The 15,696-nt window shown below is 40.0% G+C and overlaps 2 protein-coding genes across 4 annotated transcripts in view; both read right to left on the bottom strand.

Annotated features, from left to right (window-relative positions):
- Positions 1-506: 506 nt before the first annotated feature.
- Positions 507-4,778, bottom strand: LOC103703298 (uncharacterized). Its single transcript, XM_008786111.5, has 5 exons — positions 4,323-4,778; positions 2,457-3,387; positions 2,153-2,248; positions 1,630-1,766; positions 507-920 (listed from the first exon to the last, which is right to left on the bottom strand). The coding sequence occupies exons 1-5, from the start codon at positions 4,553-4,555 to the stop codon at positions 734-736; spliced, it is 1,584 nt and encodes a 527-aa protein (XP_008784333.3). The 5' UTR covers positions 4,556-4,778; the 3' UTR covers positions 507-733.
- Positions 4,779-12,576: 7,798 nt separating this feature from the next.
- Positions 12,577-15,696, bottom strand: part of LOC103703297 (polyadenylate-binding protein-interacting protein 7-like) — a 29,282-nt gene continuing 26,162 nt past the window's right edge. For all 3 annotated transcript variants that reach the window (XM_008786109.5, XM_008786110.5, XM_088714123.1), the window contains exon 6: positions 12,577-13,081. In XM_008786109.5, coding sequence (XP_008784331.3) covers positions 12,787-13,081 — 295 coding nt within the window. In that variant the 3' untranslated portion in view covers positions 12,577-12,786. The remainder of the gene's footprint in view (positions 13,082-15,696) is intronic.

Here is a 15,696-nt window from a genome sequence, read left to right as displayed (position 1 = left end):
AAAGCTTAAAACATTTTTTCTGACCGTCTTAGGATATAATAAGTGAAAAACAGCAGCATTATATTCATATTCTAATATTTATTTTAGTTATCCAAATTTATTTTACATTCCGGGCTAATCAGAACTACATATTAGCTGAAATTCATATTTCAAATGGTAAACTTCTAGTTTTGCATCCTTGGCTCCTTTTGATCATCGATGTTACATATAGTAATTTCTAACTGAACAGAAGAGCACAAAAACACTATAAGCCCAGCATTCCTTTAACACAAGGACGTTTTGGAACATAGTATATCATATCAATCGCGGATAAACTAAATTCATACTTGGGAGCATTTGACGATAGCTTGCAGTCTTGCAACTTGAAAACCCATAAAATCAGAGAAAACTGCACTAACAGACGCCTGAACTGTTGCAATTTTTTTTTTATTCTATCTCAACACCTACAAGAATCCCACCACAAGTTACTGCACAACTGAGACTGCAACCACAAAATCTGTGACACATTTCATAAAATCTGGTATTAACTAATTCCTAAATTTGAGAGTCTTATGGCATGGGAATGCAATACAATGAACTGGGACCACAAGAAAATAAGAATAAATAAAGAAAGTAAAAAAAAAATACACCATCAGATGCTAGTTTCTCCTCAACAGCAGAAAATAGTACATGTATCATCCCTGATTCAATTTTCTGTAACAGAATGCACTGGCCAGCTCAAGCAAGTAGATGATTATTCTCGTTTATCTTCTTCCATGTCCCCATTGTGTGAGGTGGTAGTGTTGATGTTCAGTGGAGCTTTGGCATCTGGTGAAGCTGAAGAACTCCAACCATCCTTAGAAGGAATAGGCTTTGGCTTTATTAGTGAAAGGGTATCCTCACGTTCAAAGTCTTCACTTGCATCATCTGAGTAAGCATACCTGAGTGCAAGAGTGCACAGTCATAAATTAGCACAGCAATTACATAAAAATAAACCTTATATGAGATTCTCAGCCATTACTTTCAGTATTTGACTTGCTTATAATAGTGCAAGCAACATCTGAAAAGCATACTTCTGATATTGATTTCCTGGATGCTCACTAAATTTAGGGGGTATCAACAATAAAGCAGGAAGAAGTCTTTTTGCACAGAGGTTTAAAGCAGTTTCACAGATTCAATGTATGTAGAAAAAGAATCAAAATGAGTATCAATTTGTTTGCCTATTTTTAGATAAAAAATAAAATATATTCCTGAATTAAAGAAATAAGAAATATGATCTAAACATTCAACTTTGTTAAACCACCCAGCAAACTAAATGCATAAGCAGGTCTATCCTGCTTGTAAGATGCTGTTCAGAGAAAGATCCAGCCAATTTAATATAAACTGCAGATTGCTGCATTACCGATCAGCTATTACATGATCACAAGAGAGAGCAGCAATGACATTCTAACTATATTGTATATCCATAGCAATACATAGTACGAAATTACAAAAGAGTATTCGAGATACTCTTCAGAATGTGTCCAGATGATATGCAAAGAAGCATGCACTAAAAAGGTTTTCTCAATTAAAGACTAGAAGGACTAGAAGGGAAAAAAATTAGTTTGGAGGAAAACCAAATTATAGGAACACTAGGTTCCAGGTCTTTACCTCATTGAGTTCTGAGAGGGTGCCCAGAGAGCACAGATCACACAGAGAAGGGAGAAGGAGAGAACCTGCCAAAAGGCAGGAATGATCCAAGCACTTTGCCAACGCTCGTTGTAGACATCAGTAGACTTGAAATAAAGCTGCAGGAAGATAACTACCTCATCATGGCTGAAAATGCAACACAGGACTTAAGCTCAAAACGAAGGATGACCATCTACAAAGTAACAGGAAAATAATATAGCAGGCTTTCAAATGTGCGAAAACAAAAGGGGTGCCTCTGGAGTCTGGATACCCAACCGCAGGATGTAAGAGATACCAAAGCGTTCTGAACTTAATCCCAAAAAATAGTACATAGGAAGCCTCTAATTTCAAAGAATAAGTGATTTAGCACCACCTTAGCTTGCAGTTGGACTCGGATGTATAAGTTTATAAAATACTGCTACTTGGTAATGAATATTAGATAGTGCATCAATTTCTATAGTATTCTGCCCTGTCTTTATTATGACACGTGATATATGAGTATTACCTCATAGCCAATCCAACCTACAGATAAAATAACAGCAACAGCCAATGCATTTGTGAATTTTCTGTAGATGTCTAGCTTAGCCATCAACCGTCTTGCCTGTCATCCATCAAAGACATACCAGTAGTGGTCAAGAAAATTACACTCCATGATTTTGAGAATTAATGTCTATGTCAAAAAAATGTAAATTAGTTTGAAGAAATATGGCGCAGAGCAAAAACAAAGGTATCTTAACAGCAGTGCAAAGAGATAAAGGTTTGTTTTAAAGAATAAACAACCATTAAGGCAATATCAAGCGAGCATACACCTGGAGTTTGTCCAGTGTTTTGGAGAGAGAAGTGAATATCCAAAGAATGAAGAAAGCATCCAAAACTGCCACTGGAAGAACCAGGAACAACCTTGCTTTTCCAGAAAGATCACTTACAGCCCCAACATTCTCTACCAATTCAAGAACTTCAGAAGCTAGAAGAAAAGTTGCTCCAAGCATAAGCACTTTGGAAGTGAGACCACCCAGAGTAGGCCTGACAACACCAAACCCCATAGCAACAACAAGGATGATGATACGTGAGACTGTTCTTTTAACTGCACCAAATGTTACAGCCCAAAATGTGATCCCCTTTGGTCGGACTCCAGTTTCATTGAACTCTGCATACTCAAAATACCATAATGCCATTTCAAACATGCCCAATGTAATAACAAGTGTTATGCAGTTCTGAAGTGGAAGGATCTCTCTCCAAAATCTTGCATACTGAGAGAACCAAAAGATTCCAAGAATGACAAAAGCAAGTGACATGAATCCATAGAAATTCATGAGAGGGGCCATCCTTCCTGGTAGGTAGCCAGTTGGATTTTTCCACACGGTCTTTCCTTCAATGACCAGTCCATCAAGTGCAGGATCACAATATATGAAGTACAGGTTATACATCCCAGGTCTGGGGATGGTTATAGTTTGGGATTGTAATGTCGCAACAGGATCCTTTCCATTGAAAGAAGCAACAAGCACTTGCGGCCACTCAGGGTTCTGGGTGGAGGGGCGGTAAATGACCGCACCTTGAGTGCACACACCTAATTTTGCGAGATCATGGGTGCAGCAAATAGCTCTCTGACCACCATATGCTGACCCACCAATTGACTCTCGATCATCTATCTCAAAAACTATGGCTTGCACCTTCCCCGAATCAGTGTCTTTACTGGCTGCAACAGCTTTCTCCGTCCTTCTGAAAGTGATCTTTTCAAACCTGGCATCACGAGGGATAAAATTATAACAAGAAAATATGATGAAGAGGGACCTGATTAAATTAGATACTGCAGAAGTTAAAAATGCTATGTAAGTTCTTCGCTTTTTTTTAAGCCTTCAGTTTTTAGATAATCAGTACTTGCAGCTACTACAGTTATCATTTTCTCCATTTGAGTTCACAAATACAAGCCTCAAATGTTCTTGCTTGAAACCTTCTTCATTTAGCTTTAGGTTTAGAAGGTTTCAACCAAACCAGACTCAAACTGGTCCAGAAATCATATCGGCTTTTGATCAGTTTCAGGCGAAAAGTTTTAGTCAATAAGTTCAGCTGAATCAGGCAGAACCTATTTCCATGTAACACCTTCAAGGAGGCCCTATAACACCAGAAGGTTCTAGGCGTGCCCAAACTCCTAATGTCCCTTTCGTTCTACAAATATTAACTAGATCCCCTATGCTTTCCCTGATTTGATGTTAAGCTTGAACTTTAATTAGGACATCAAGCCCTCAGGGAAAAAAAAACATCACCTTTCACCTAACCAGGGCCCAGAGAACCCAGTGGCATGGCAGATTTGAACACTTCACCAACAACAAGATCATTAATTCACAAGGATATCAATTAGCAAGAATCAGAAGCAGAAAAATGGTGTTTTAAGGCCTGGATTCACTCAGTCCATATCAGAATAAAGTCCAAATCTTTCACACAGAAACGAACCAACCACTTGCATCTAGATCTACGACCCAGCTGTCAGATCCAACCACACCACCTCGCACTGGATCTCAACACCGACAGTTCCAATTCCCTCCCCAATTCCACAACAGAAACACCCTAACCCTCCACAAAAACCTAGATTTCCAAGGACCACGCGTCAATAAAACTGCCAGATCTGGTAAAGGGATCACAATGCAAGACGGATGAGCAGTGGCACGAGGGATTACCGGATGAAGGAGTCGCCATTTCCGGCGGCGGTGGCGTTGGGGCTGGGGACGGAGGCGTAGAGGCCTTCGCTGCCGCCGTGGAGGACAAAGGCGTTGCCTTTGGCCGCGAACTTCTCCCCCGTGTAGTCGTGAACCGAGGCATCGCCAAAGCAAAAGAAGAGAACGAGTAAGTGGCCATAGATAACGAGACGGAGAGGAGACGAAGGGGAGGTTGGGGGATCGAAGCGCGCCATCGGATCGTCGAAGAGAGCGAGAGCGCACGTAAGAGAAAGTTTTCTTGATCCAAGGGAGGAAGAAGAAGGAAGTGAGAGCTGGATCTGGACTAGAGCTATGACTAGAAATAGTGGTTCAAAGGAAGAGTGGAAGAAAGATGTCGGGGTTGGGTGTCTTCATCAGGCGACCAGGACGAGGGGGTCAGCGAGTTTAACCAAACAAAAAGGTTACGTCCATGGTTTATAATAACGGCCGTCACCCTAGTATCAGATATTCCGTTACATTTACTACTACAAATAATAATAATAATAATAATAATAATAATAATAATAATAATAGTTTTATTATTGTAATTAGAAATTTTTTATTTTAGTGTTATCCCTAAGTTTGAATCTCTATATTAGAGAGTGTGGATATTTCTATAAAATTAAACTGAAAATTCTGTAGGAATTGAAATTGTTGGCCCATCTAACGTGCATCTTCTAAAAATATATCTAAATTCTAGCCCAAATTCCAATCTTTAGGTTGCAAGAAGAAAAAAAAAAGACTTTTTGCATGAATATTCTTCTAAATATTGAATTTTGCATGAATACCCTTCCAAAAATTGATATTTGCATGTATAGTCTCATAAAACACTTGTTTTTGCTATTCTACCATTTTTTTATCCTTATTTTTGCATATGTACCTCCGCTATCTAACGCCGTTAAAAAAATAATGATTTCAAATTAAAATGACTGAAATACTCTTAATGAATAGATGCGCAAAAAGAAATATTTATAAGATGAATGCGATAGAAAACAAAAAAATAATTTATTTTATTTTTAATTAAAATAAATATAGTTTTTATTAACAGTGTTAGAAGAGAGTATTTGTGCAAAAACAGTATTTTATAAGAGTATAGAAATAAATATAAATTTCAAGAGGGTATTCACATAAATTTAAAAAAAAAACAATAGAAATTTTTTTTTTCCCACAATGACAAAGCCGCACGATCTATGAATCCTGCGGCCCAATTTGGTAGGAATATGACTTTGATAGTTTTTCTTTCAATATCCAAGTGGAGTCCTATTTGTTTTGCTTAGGAAGCATTCTAAACAAATATATTCCACCCACTCCTGTATACAAAAATAAGTGCATCGTAACTTGATCATTTAAGATATGGTTATGATTGGATCAACAAACAGTGAAAAATATTAGATTGCCTGCAAAAGAACATGACACTCAAAACTATACATTCAGTTTTCTGTTCAAGCATTTAACATGTGACACATAAGTGCACTTGGATACTTTAACGTAGGGAAATAGAACTGACATAGAACCCACTAATGTTTACTTTCGGATAACCGATGTATTTAGAGAGGCCAACAGTGCGGTGGATTGGGTGACATCATGTGCAGCTTATCACTCCAAAGACTTTATATGGGAGAACCACGAACCGCCGATTTACCCAAAAAAAAAAAAAAAAGTGTACTTCAGACATCCTCTGCTGCATCCTCCTGAGCTTTTTGAAATCAGAAGCCAAATACTGAGAGGATTTGCAACTATATAGGGTCAGAAGTAAATGCATCACCCAGATAGGGTGCTTCTCATGCTCATCAACTCTCCGTTCACCAACCTCACACTTGTAAAATGTCCTTACCAAATTTTCACCACAATAAAGTATTTGCAATGTAACTTCATTTCGTAAATATATGGCGGGTGTTAAAAAGTACTTTCTTGTGCAAATTATATTTCTACTGTAATTAGGGGTGCCGGGCTTGGCGTATGAAAAATAAAAAATTTATATATTCTTGCCAAGTGGACATAAAAACATTGGAGAATGTATAAGATCAGAAGTTAACACACGTAGAATCTGGTGCAAGCCACATTTGCTAGTTACAGACAATGGGCATGATATAGAAAGACTTAATGGAAGGAATCAGGATTTTGCAAGATGGATATAAAAAATTTGGCACATATCCTGTGCAAGCTATTCAAGATAATAAAGAGGAGTTAATAGGAGCTAACCTTTACAAACATAAGTTAGAGACCTGCCATTTCTGCTTCATGAAAAAAAAACTACAAAAGGAGTGTTTATAGAGTTGTGATGAGTTTGGACTTTGGATAACCCCTTTTGATACAACCAGCCAAACTAACAAACCAAAGCTAAACTTGGCTGAGCTTGTTTACAACCCTAAATAAAAGGAATGCTCCATGGAGTAGGGATCCATCAATTTAAACTAAAAAGGGTTTAATCAAGCAAACAATCATTTTGGCATAGTCTTTCGTATTGGTAAGCCAAAACCGTTCATAATTCAAACTAGAGAAAAATAAAGAAAGAAAGAAAAGAACATGGAGATTGGAGCAGCAACTGGTTAAAAAAATTGAATGACCACCAAGAATACCTTTGTAGATCCAAATGCATCTAAATGAAAGTGAATGTTCAATATAACTTATAAGCACATCACACAGAAACAGCTTATTAAAGCAACAGTTCTCCACTTACAATTTCATGTTCTATGAGATTTTAAAGTTTAAATCATAAATCCAAAATCTTGAACTTTTAGTCCAGAATCTTTATCTATTTTACTCTCTTTGCTTAATGCTTGCTTAACAATAACCATCAAAATGTTTTAGCTCACCTAATTGGTTTAAACTTTATTATCCTCCTTTTCTATGCCTTCCTCATAAGTCATAGAGCTAGTTATTCTATCAATGCAAGCCTTCACAATTTTTTCTAGTGTTTCCAATGCATAATTACTAGGATTTTAACAACTGCAAATTTGCATTTCCTAAAGCAGTTAACAGGTAATGTCATTTAAGTCAGTCTCAATCACATTATCCTATTCGAGCAAAGTCATGAACTTCACACAAGGCACTTCAGTCTCTTTCATCCCAATATAATGTACTTAATGGCTTTGCTTCTTTTTGGCTCAAGAAATAAATACGACATCAAATTATGTCCTATACCTTTATTCAAAGTTCTCACAGTTTTACATGCAAGGCAGGAACTTTCATTGGCCGTCTTAAATTTCTAAGCAACTCAGCGGAGTATCCCATAATATTTTCCCATATTGTTTCATGTTCAGTTTCTTCAACAGCTAAAATAAGATAAAGGCAGCAACTTAAAGCATAATACAGAAGCAGCAGCATCTGTCTCAGATTAAATTCCATCTAGTCACATATAACAGTTCATAAATTCCATATAAGAAAGCCAATGCACTCCCTTTTAACAAGACAAACAGATGCATTAGTATTTACCGGCCTCTTTAAGAGAAAACTGACGCCAAAAGCCAGATCCCCTATGGACCATTTACCCAAAGTCTCAAAGTGAGCCTAAGTGTCTCCGACAAGGTCGATATAGTCTCCAACCATGTTGCAGAGGCTCATGCCGGACTCTGAGATAACTGATTACTTTCAAGCAGAGTAGGTTTGGACCTATCACCACCACCTTCACATTTTTTTGTATGGTAATAACGGCATTTCATATAGCTCTTATGTGAGTACAGCCAGCCACGTCAACAGAAAGAAAATGATACAAGGCATAAGGAATATCAGTGCCCTAGTCCAGATAACTTCTCCGGAGTGCCGAGCAACGAAGGAGGCAGTCCAATCGGCAACTCTGTTCGCCTTCCGATCCACATGTGTTGCATGGAAGGAACCAATTTCCCTGATCAGTCTGTGAGTCTCCCAAATCAGCGGGTGGCCGTCCCCAAATCTCCCTGACCATCTTCACATTCAACATCACCTTGAGACCATTCAGCCTGTAGCCTCCATCTCAATGTATAGAAAGGAAGAGCAGCAGCACCGGCTGCAGTTGCCATGGTCGCCGTCACCATCTTGTTCAAAGATTCAGCACAAGGTGATCTACAAACCATCATTTCATTGTAATAATTAGCGGGAAAAGGAGGAAAAATTAGATCTTTATCAACCAGACCTCACAAATTGTTCAATGAAGAACAATACTTGGCGACAAAAATCTGATCTTTCCTGAACAAGGATGATACTCTATATTTTTCACATAATTTTCAAAACCAATAGTAAGGGAATGCAGGAAAACCACTTATATCCGAGAAAAATCCAGAATAAGACTCTTCGATTGATTTTTTTTATAAAAAAAACTTTCTTGATTACCAGAAGCAATCCTCAAACGCATCAGATGAAGATCTTCACAAACACACAAAATGCATCAAAAAATCTCTAGAGGAATCCAATAATTATCAACAAAAACCTTAACCTTTAAAACTCGCAAGAACCGAACCCTGCCTAGCCCTAAGGAAAAAAATCCGGCCTTTACGCATCAAAACGTTCGCTTAAACCCTTAAGATGAAGGGAAGAGAATTAATACACACTTGAGATCGATTCGGCAGCACCCAAAAGATTCAGAGATCTAAGGGAAGGGCAAAAAAGAAGAAGAAAGAATCGATTATGATATAATATAAATTGTTTCTAAGATTGCGCGAGATTCTTTTCAAGATCCGGGGCACGGCAGATCGCATGTTCTACGTCTATTTATATGAACTGGTTTAATTTTCTGAAGTCAAAAAGGTTGGCGGTCACTACATAATAAAGTATTATAAAAACAAAAAAAAAATACCCTCCTAAACTGCAATCAATTAAAAATATATATATATAATAATTATAAATAATAAATTATTAATTATTAATTAGTTTTCTAATAAAAAATGCACGTTAATAATTGAAGCGGGTACATACCTGGCTAGTAATTAGGGGTGCAAATGGGTCGGTCGGATCGGATCCTGGGTGATCCCGATCCGACCTGGTTTTTTTTTCGGGTCCTAATTTTGGACCCAGATTCGATCCGGTTGAAGATCGGGTCGGATCGGATTCGAGTCAGGTCGGATCTGAGTCCGAGTCGGATCTGGTTCGGATCCAAATCAGATCCAATTTTTTGTGCTTTTGGAAAAGATTTTGGGCAAATCTAATTTGGTCATATCATAATTATGAGGTGCTGGGCGACCCATGACTCGAAAGACTTGCAATTGACCTCCAGTCAGAACAGATGACCCCTGACTAAGTCGGTCTACAAGCCAAATTTCATATCACACTATTTTTTGTCCATATGACTGATTGGACGGAACTTGGTGTCTCCCGGCTCCCCTCTCACGAGGACAAAAAAAAATCCCAGACCTTCTTCCAAAATCCAATTCTATTGCAGAAAACCGGCACATGACCCATATTCAGTTCGGTGTTCCCTCACTTCCTCCCTGCAAAAAGTTAAAAAAAACAGAAACCAAAAAACAGAAGGAAAAAAAGAAAAAAAAGCCTGCTACCGAGACACCAGAGGTATCAACAGTGTAATAGACCGAGAGAGGATCCTCTCTTTTGCTTTTTCCCCTCTTTCTTTCTCTCTTCGGATCCATTCGGGTCAGATCGGATCCGTTCGGTGAACCCAGACCCGACCCAGAAAATGATTCGGGTCCAATTTTAGAACCCGACCCAGACCCACGGATCCTAAAATTTGGGTCGGATCGGGTCTACGCGGGTCGGGCCAGGTCGGGTCTCGGGTCGACCCGACCCATTTGCAGCCTTACTAGTAATAATTGCAAAGTGATAAATAGGTTTCCTTCGTAGAAATAAAGAAATATTTTAGATTCCGACAAGGAATTGATATGGCAGGGTACAAACATGTGTGTAGAAATTGCATCAATTGTATGCACGTTGGATTGGTAATTGAGTGATTATGAAATTGGCAATACAAAACATTACATCACGAGGCATCGACGAATACTATGTTAATATACTTCTCAATTTTTTTATTTTTTCCATTCACTTTTGGAAAGGTTATAAATCATTAAATTTTAAAATTTTGAATATTAGTTTTACTATTATTTGTCCTTTTGGTGCCACCAAACATGCTAAATAACTTGTTGGTTAACAGAAAAGGTAATAAGCTAAATATTAAAGGATAGATAGGCACGTTAATGCCATCGGTATTAGAGCAATTGAAAAGAGGATAATAAAATGGAGAGTATGAGAGTAATGTAGGTCCAAATATCTTTTCTTTTGAAAAATTTTGGCTAATATCACACCATTATTCGAAAAAAAATGAATTAGAATAGGTTGTAGCATAAGCTATGATAGAAGATATTTAAGTTAACGGTACTTCTAAAGTAGAATCCTAATGAAAAATAAAGTACAGGATAAAGTAAAGTAAAGTTAAGGTAAAATAAAATTTATTGGTATATTAGATGTCCAAAGATCCTTCCAAATTATAATTTCATTTATTTATAATAAAAAATAGTAACTATCCACTCTAATTATTGTTACCCAAGTCTGGCCTCCACTCTTGACTTGTTATGATAGCTGATGCTTGTCCTCCTATTATTCTATATCCATCATAATATTCTAATGTTGTACCATCTATCGAACTAATCATCATACTTAATCAACCTTGTCTTCTTGTTAAATTCCATTTGTCCTATCCCATCATAGTTTATGTTAGCCGTCTCTCTTTAATTGGTCAGCTCTCATGCATTCTCGCTCATCTCAATCTATTCCTTTTATTGGCTATTGAGCGACCACATAGCTTTCAACCTTGGCTCAGAATCTGGGTATCCCATCTGTTCAGGTGATGCTCAACAGATTTCTGAAAGGCTACGATCAAATATTGACTTCTAAAGAACAGCCAAGGGTAAAATTGCCTACTTTTCCAAATTAACACACCAGACTCTTGTGTGTGATGCCAAATATTGGATGCTCACCTTCTCTCTCTCTCTCTCTCTCTCTCTCTCTTCTCTCTTTTTTTTTTTTTTTTTTTTTTGGTGGTGGTGGTGGTGAACCGGCATCACGATGGTGAGAGCCCAGAGCAATCATAAAACAAAACACGACCTAATGCCTACAAATGCTCAGTGAGAGTAATGTACTGCTCATGAGGTTTTAATTTTATGCGTGCAGGAAACTCCTTTTGCCATATGATATGAAAGAATTCTATAAACTTATGAAAGTTGGTGTGATGCATGAAAGGTGATTGAATGACAAGTAGCTGTTTACCAAAAAAAAAAAATGATATGTTGTTAACCCAACAACAAAAAAAAAAGCGGGCCTGGTGAACTTCTGATGTGCGACCATTGAGCATATTAATTCTTTTTGTCCCGAGTGAGATTAGTGAGGATGCTGCTGATGACGTTGGTATTCGAAACAAACTACCGTATGACATCCTCAATTTTGCTGTGGTCCAATAAATCTACGTTTCACGATTCTAACAAGAGAAAAATCCCAACCATTTTGACATGTCCCGACTACCGTTTTAGTAGAAAAAGAAAACCGAGTGAAAATTACAATCCCACACTAGCTTTTCATGCGCAATGAATAAACTCCTGTGGTTTATGGTTTAAACCATATACTTTGATGGTAACATGTTCACAGGGTAAAGATGCACATAAATTCTTCACAGCATTTGATGTTAGATTGATGCCAGAAATGCCTGCCTCTGAACTAACGCCATACACAATTTTATAGCTCTCCTCTATTTAGGTACAAATTCACCACCGATGATCAGCAGCCCAGCGCTCGTCCATCCTGAGAAGATTCTCCTCAGAAGCTAGTCGATATCATCGATTTGAGATCAACAGACATCGGTATCGAAGTCAAAATCCATTGTAAGCTAGTCAAAATCAACCATTTGAGATCAAATAGCCATTGGCATCAAATGATCAGAACCCATAACCAAAAATTGGTGCCTCATTGACAGTCTTCTAATCATAATCAAACAGATCCCACCTGCTAAAGTTTGTGAGTTCAAATACGCGGCAGCAGTCAATTATTCCCGGAAGTCCCCTCCAATTCTAGAATGCTGCAACTGAAAACCGGCAGAAAGCACGACCTAGCTTCCTCCCAATGATGTCAAATTCTGAATCAACTGAAAAGGAAAGCAGCAACTCAAAACACATTTACAAAATTCCAGAGTTTTCTAACTTAGCAGTTTGATTTCACAAAAATCAGGTTGTACATGCTTCTGATCAGGAGTATCATCTGGGTCCCACGCATAATATTCTCTATCAAGAAAGCATTGAGGTAACAAGAACGACACTTGAAAAGATTGTTGGGAAAGAGAATTTCACTGAAACCAGCCAAAAAATTTACAACATGCGAATTGAATGCACCTCCTGATAATATTACACTGCTCTTTTTGTTGCCGGAGACTTGATTTCTCTCTCTCTTCCACCCATATACACAGATACAAGAATGGTGTCAGTTTTCCTTTCTTTTCCTTCTTTTTTTGGTGCCCCTTTTGTATACGTTACAGGTGTCAATATATTACAACCCGGAGCAGTCCTGGTTGAGGCTGGGTGTAGCGAAGGCCTTCCTCTACAAGGTACTGCTCTACGGCGACTGGCAACCTTGCAGGAGTTCGTGAGCCCTTGGTATGGTGGCCCGTCCCAACACAAATCATGACCTGAAGCTGTTGCCCAGCAGACCGTGCAGTGCTCCTCAAGATGCTCAGTTCTTGCTTTAAAATATGAATGGCTTCACTCACATGAAGACCATGCAAGTCAATCAGACAATCTTGAGCTCGTCCCTGGAGCACAGCAGCAACTGGGTTTCTGCGATAACAAGGTGAGACAAGGAACAGAAGTCCTCAGAAGGCAAAAAAATGTTCTACCTTGAAAAAAGTAATGTCTTAACCAAGCAACTCATACGCCAACAAATTCAGCAATCCAGCCTACCCTATTCATGTAATTCTCTTTTGATGTTGAATATGATATGCTCAGCAAGTATAAGTTAACCATATTCAGTAGATATATCCCATGTCAGTTGCAACTATAGTGAAACATTAGTGGAAGCTAGATATATAAACTCTACGCAAATAGATGAACCCAGAATAATGTACCTGAATTTATCCCATGCACAGCAAACCAATCATATACCACATAATTTAGCTTTGCCTAATTGATGCATAAATCCATACACTCTCATATATAAACCATGGCAGGCTTCCGTGATGGACAGCGTTGGGGAAAAAACTACCCAATGGCATCTCAAACAAGAATCTTTAGCTCCGACCATATTAGGATTTAGGACTCATTAGAATTTTGACAATCTTTAGCTCAGCAACGTCATCATTTTACTTTAAAACAAGAATTTAGGTATCAACATATCAGGTCGGTACCATACCGCTCCGACCAAGAACCAGTACCTGAGATGGATGCAGGACATTAATCCCTTCGTGGGCCAAGACATCTCACTTGTCCTAGTCAAAACCTGTAGGGATTGGCCAGTCCCATGGTGCGACCAGACCAGGTTGCCTTGTTTTTGAGGGAAAAAAAAGAAAAACAGATGTGAAGGTGGGGACCATGCTCTCTTTTCTCAGGCCTTTGGTCACGGTGGGGGGGTGTGCAAGCAGTGACGTGGAAAGACGGAGAGAGAGGAAGGGAGAGGAGAAATGAGGGGAAGGAGGGTACATCCAGCTTTCCACGATACTGCAAACATTATGCATCTAGTAAGTTGTCACTCCCCTTTTCTTGCCACTATTTTGGCCAAAAAATAAAAAAAATTATAGTCAATTATGGTGTTTGGCATGAAATTCAACTATATTATAGGGTGGGCATCACCCTACAACACATTCTTTTCAATGTATGTTTATTGATATTTTTAAATTTTATTCAAATCACAGGATTCAATACCAATATCAGCACCATACACACCATAATTGACCCAAAAACTTTTTTTAAGGACATTAAAGCATATCAATATTCATAAAACTTCATTTAGGACCAAAAAAAAAGTTAAAACTAATTGAAAAAAAAAGAAATAAGCATCCGAGTACCATACCAAGAAGCCACACTGTCCCAAGAGTTGGTATTGGCATCCTTGTCCATATCATTCCGGGATTAAAAAAAGTACAAGGGTCGGCACTAGTATTTCAATCCTTGCTTAAAAACATGGAGATCACTGCCTTCAAGGAAGATAATAGTTTAAATGTTGGCCAATATTTCTTCCTCCATTGTGCCTCAATTGTCAGTTACTGGGACTTTGACACCATAAAAGATCCACCCCCCCCCCCCCCGGGCGCGCGCGCGCGTGTGAGAGAGTGCGGCCTCCTTCTAGTCCGACTTCCCTAATGTTAGGTGGTAGCATGTCCGGCTCAGCTAAAGCCGCTCACACACAGCAACTCCAGCTGCAACCGCCAAAGCAAGAGGGGTTGGAGGGCGTCTCTCGGCCCCGAGCCGCCACACCAAGCCTTGCACCTAGGCTCCTTGCGGATGCCTTAGAATCGTAGGAACGCGGGCCGAACGGGTAACGCCGGGTGCTATGCAATCCTTAGGACGGTCGCGGATGCAAGTCAAGGGGCGGGCCTACTGGCTGCAGGTTGGCCCGTCCCTTAGCTTGTTGGAATGGATGGACGCACTCCTTCGGATGGTCGTGGGAATCAAAACAAGGGGCGGGTCTACTGGTTGCAGCTTGGCCCGACCCTTGGCTTGAGAAGAAGACAATCAAACTCAAAGATATTTGTGGAGATGTTTAGAGGAACGCTTGATTGTTTCTATTTTTCAAAATGAAGCTTACACAAAATATCTAAGGGAGACTATGATGGGTTTCCCTTAGCCCAAGTCTTGGACAAACCCCAAGACCGAATACAAGAGACAAGGTCCCTCCCAAGCCACTAAGGTTGAAAACACAACAAGTGCTAAGATGTAAGATATATCATAAGATCCCCAAAATGATCCCCCCCATGGCTCATTTATAGCCTTTCTAGTGTGCCCAAGGGTGGCTAAGGCATGGGGGTGTTCATGGCCCATGTAGGGCCAAAGGCTTGGCCAAGGCATGGCCAAGCCTTAGGCAAAGGCTGGCAGCAGGTCTGGCCCTTGGCTGGCCCGGCTGTGGCCTTGGTAGGGGCTAGGAGGGCGGCTGGCAGGGCCTGGGCGCGGCTGGGGCAGCAGGCTGGGCGGCAGGGGCCTGGCCAAGGCCCTGGGCGCTGTGGCAGGGCGCTGGCAGGGGCGCTGGGGCGCGCGGCAGGGCGCCTGGGCGCGCGGCAGGGGCGCGCGGCAGGGGCGCGCCTGGGCGCGCGGCACGGGCGCGGCAGGGCGCGCGGCACGGGCGCCGAGGCGCGGCGCGCGCAGGCGGTCGGGCGCGCGCAGGCGGCGTGCGCAGGGCTGTCGGGCGCGCGGGGGCGCGCGCTGGCGCGGTCTGCGGCGAGGTTCGCTGGACCGAACCTCGC

This window comes from Phoenix dactylifera, chromosome 18, assembly GCF_051530095.1.
Source record: "Phoenix dactylifera cultivar Ajwa chromosome 18, Ajwa_hap1_PhDact_Kaust_v1.1, whole genome shotgun sequence".
Taxonomy (NCBI): domain Eukaryota; kingdom Viridiplantae; phylum Streptophyta; class Magnoliopsida; order Arecales; family Arecaceae; genus Phoenix; species Phoenix dactylifera.
Note: the sequence above shows the minus strand (reverse complement) of the source record. Positions and strands in the feature narration are given on the sequence as shown.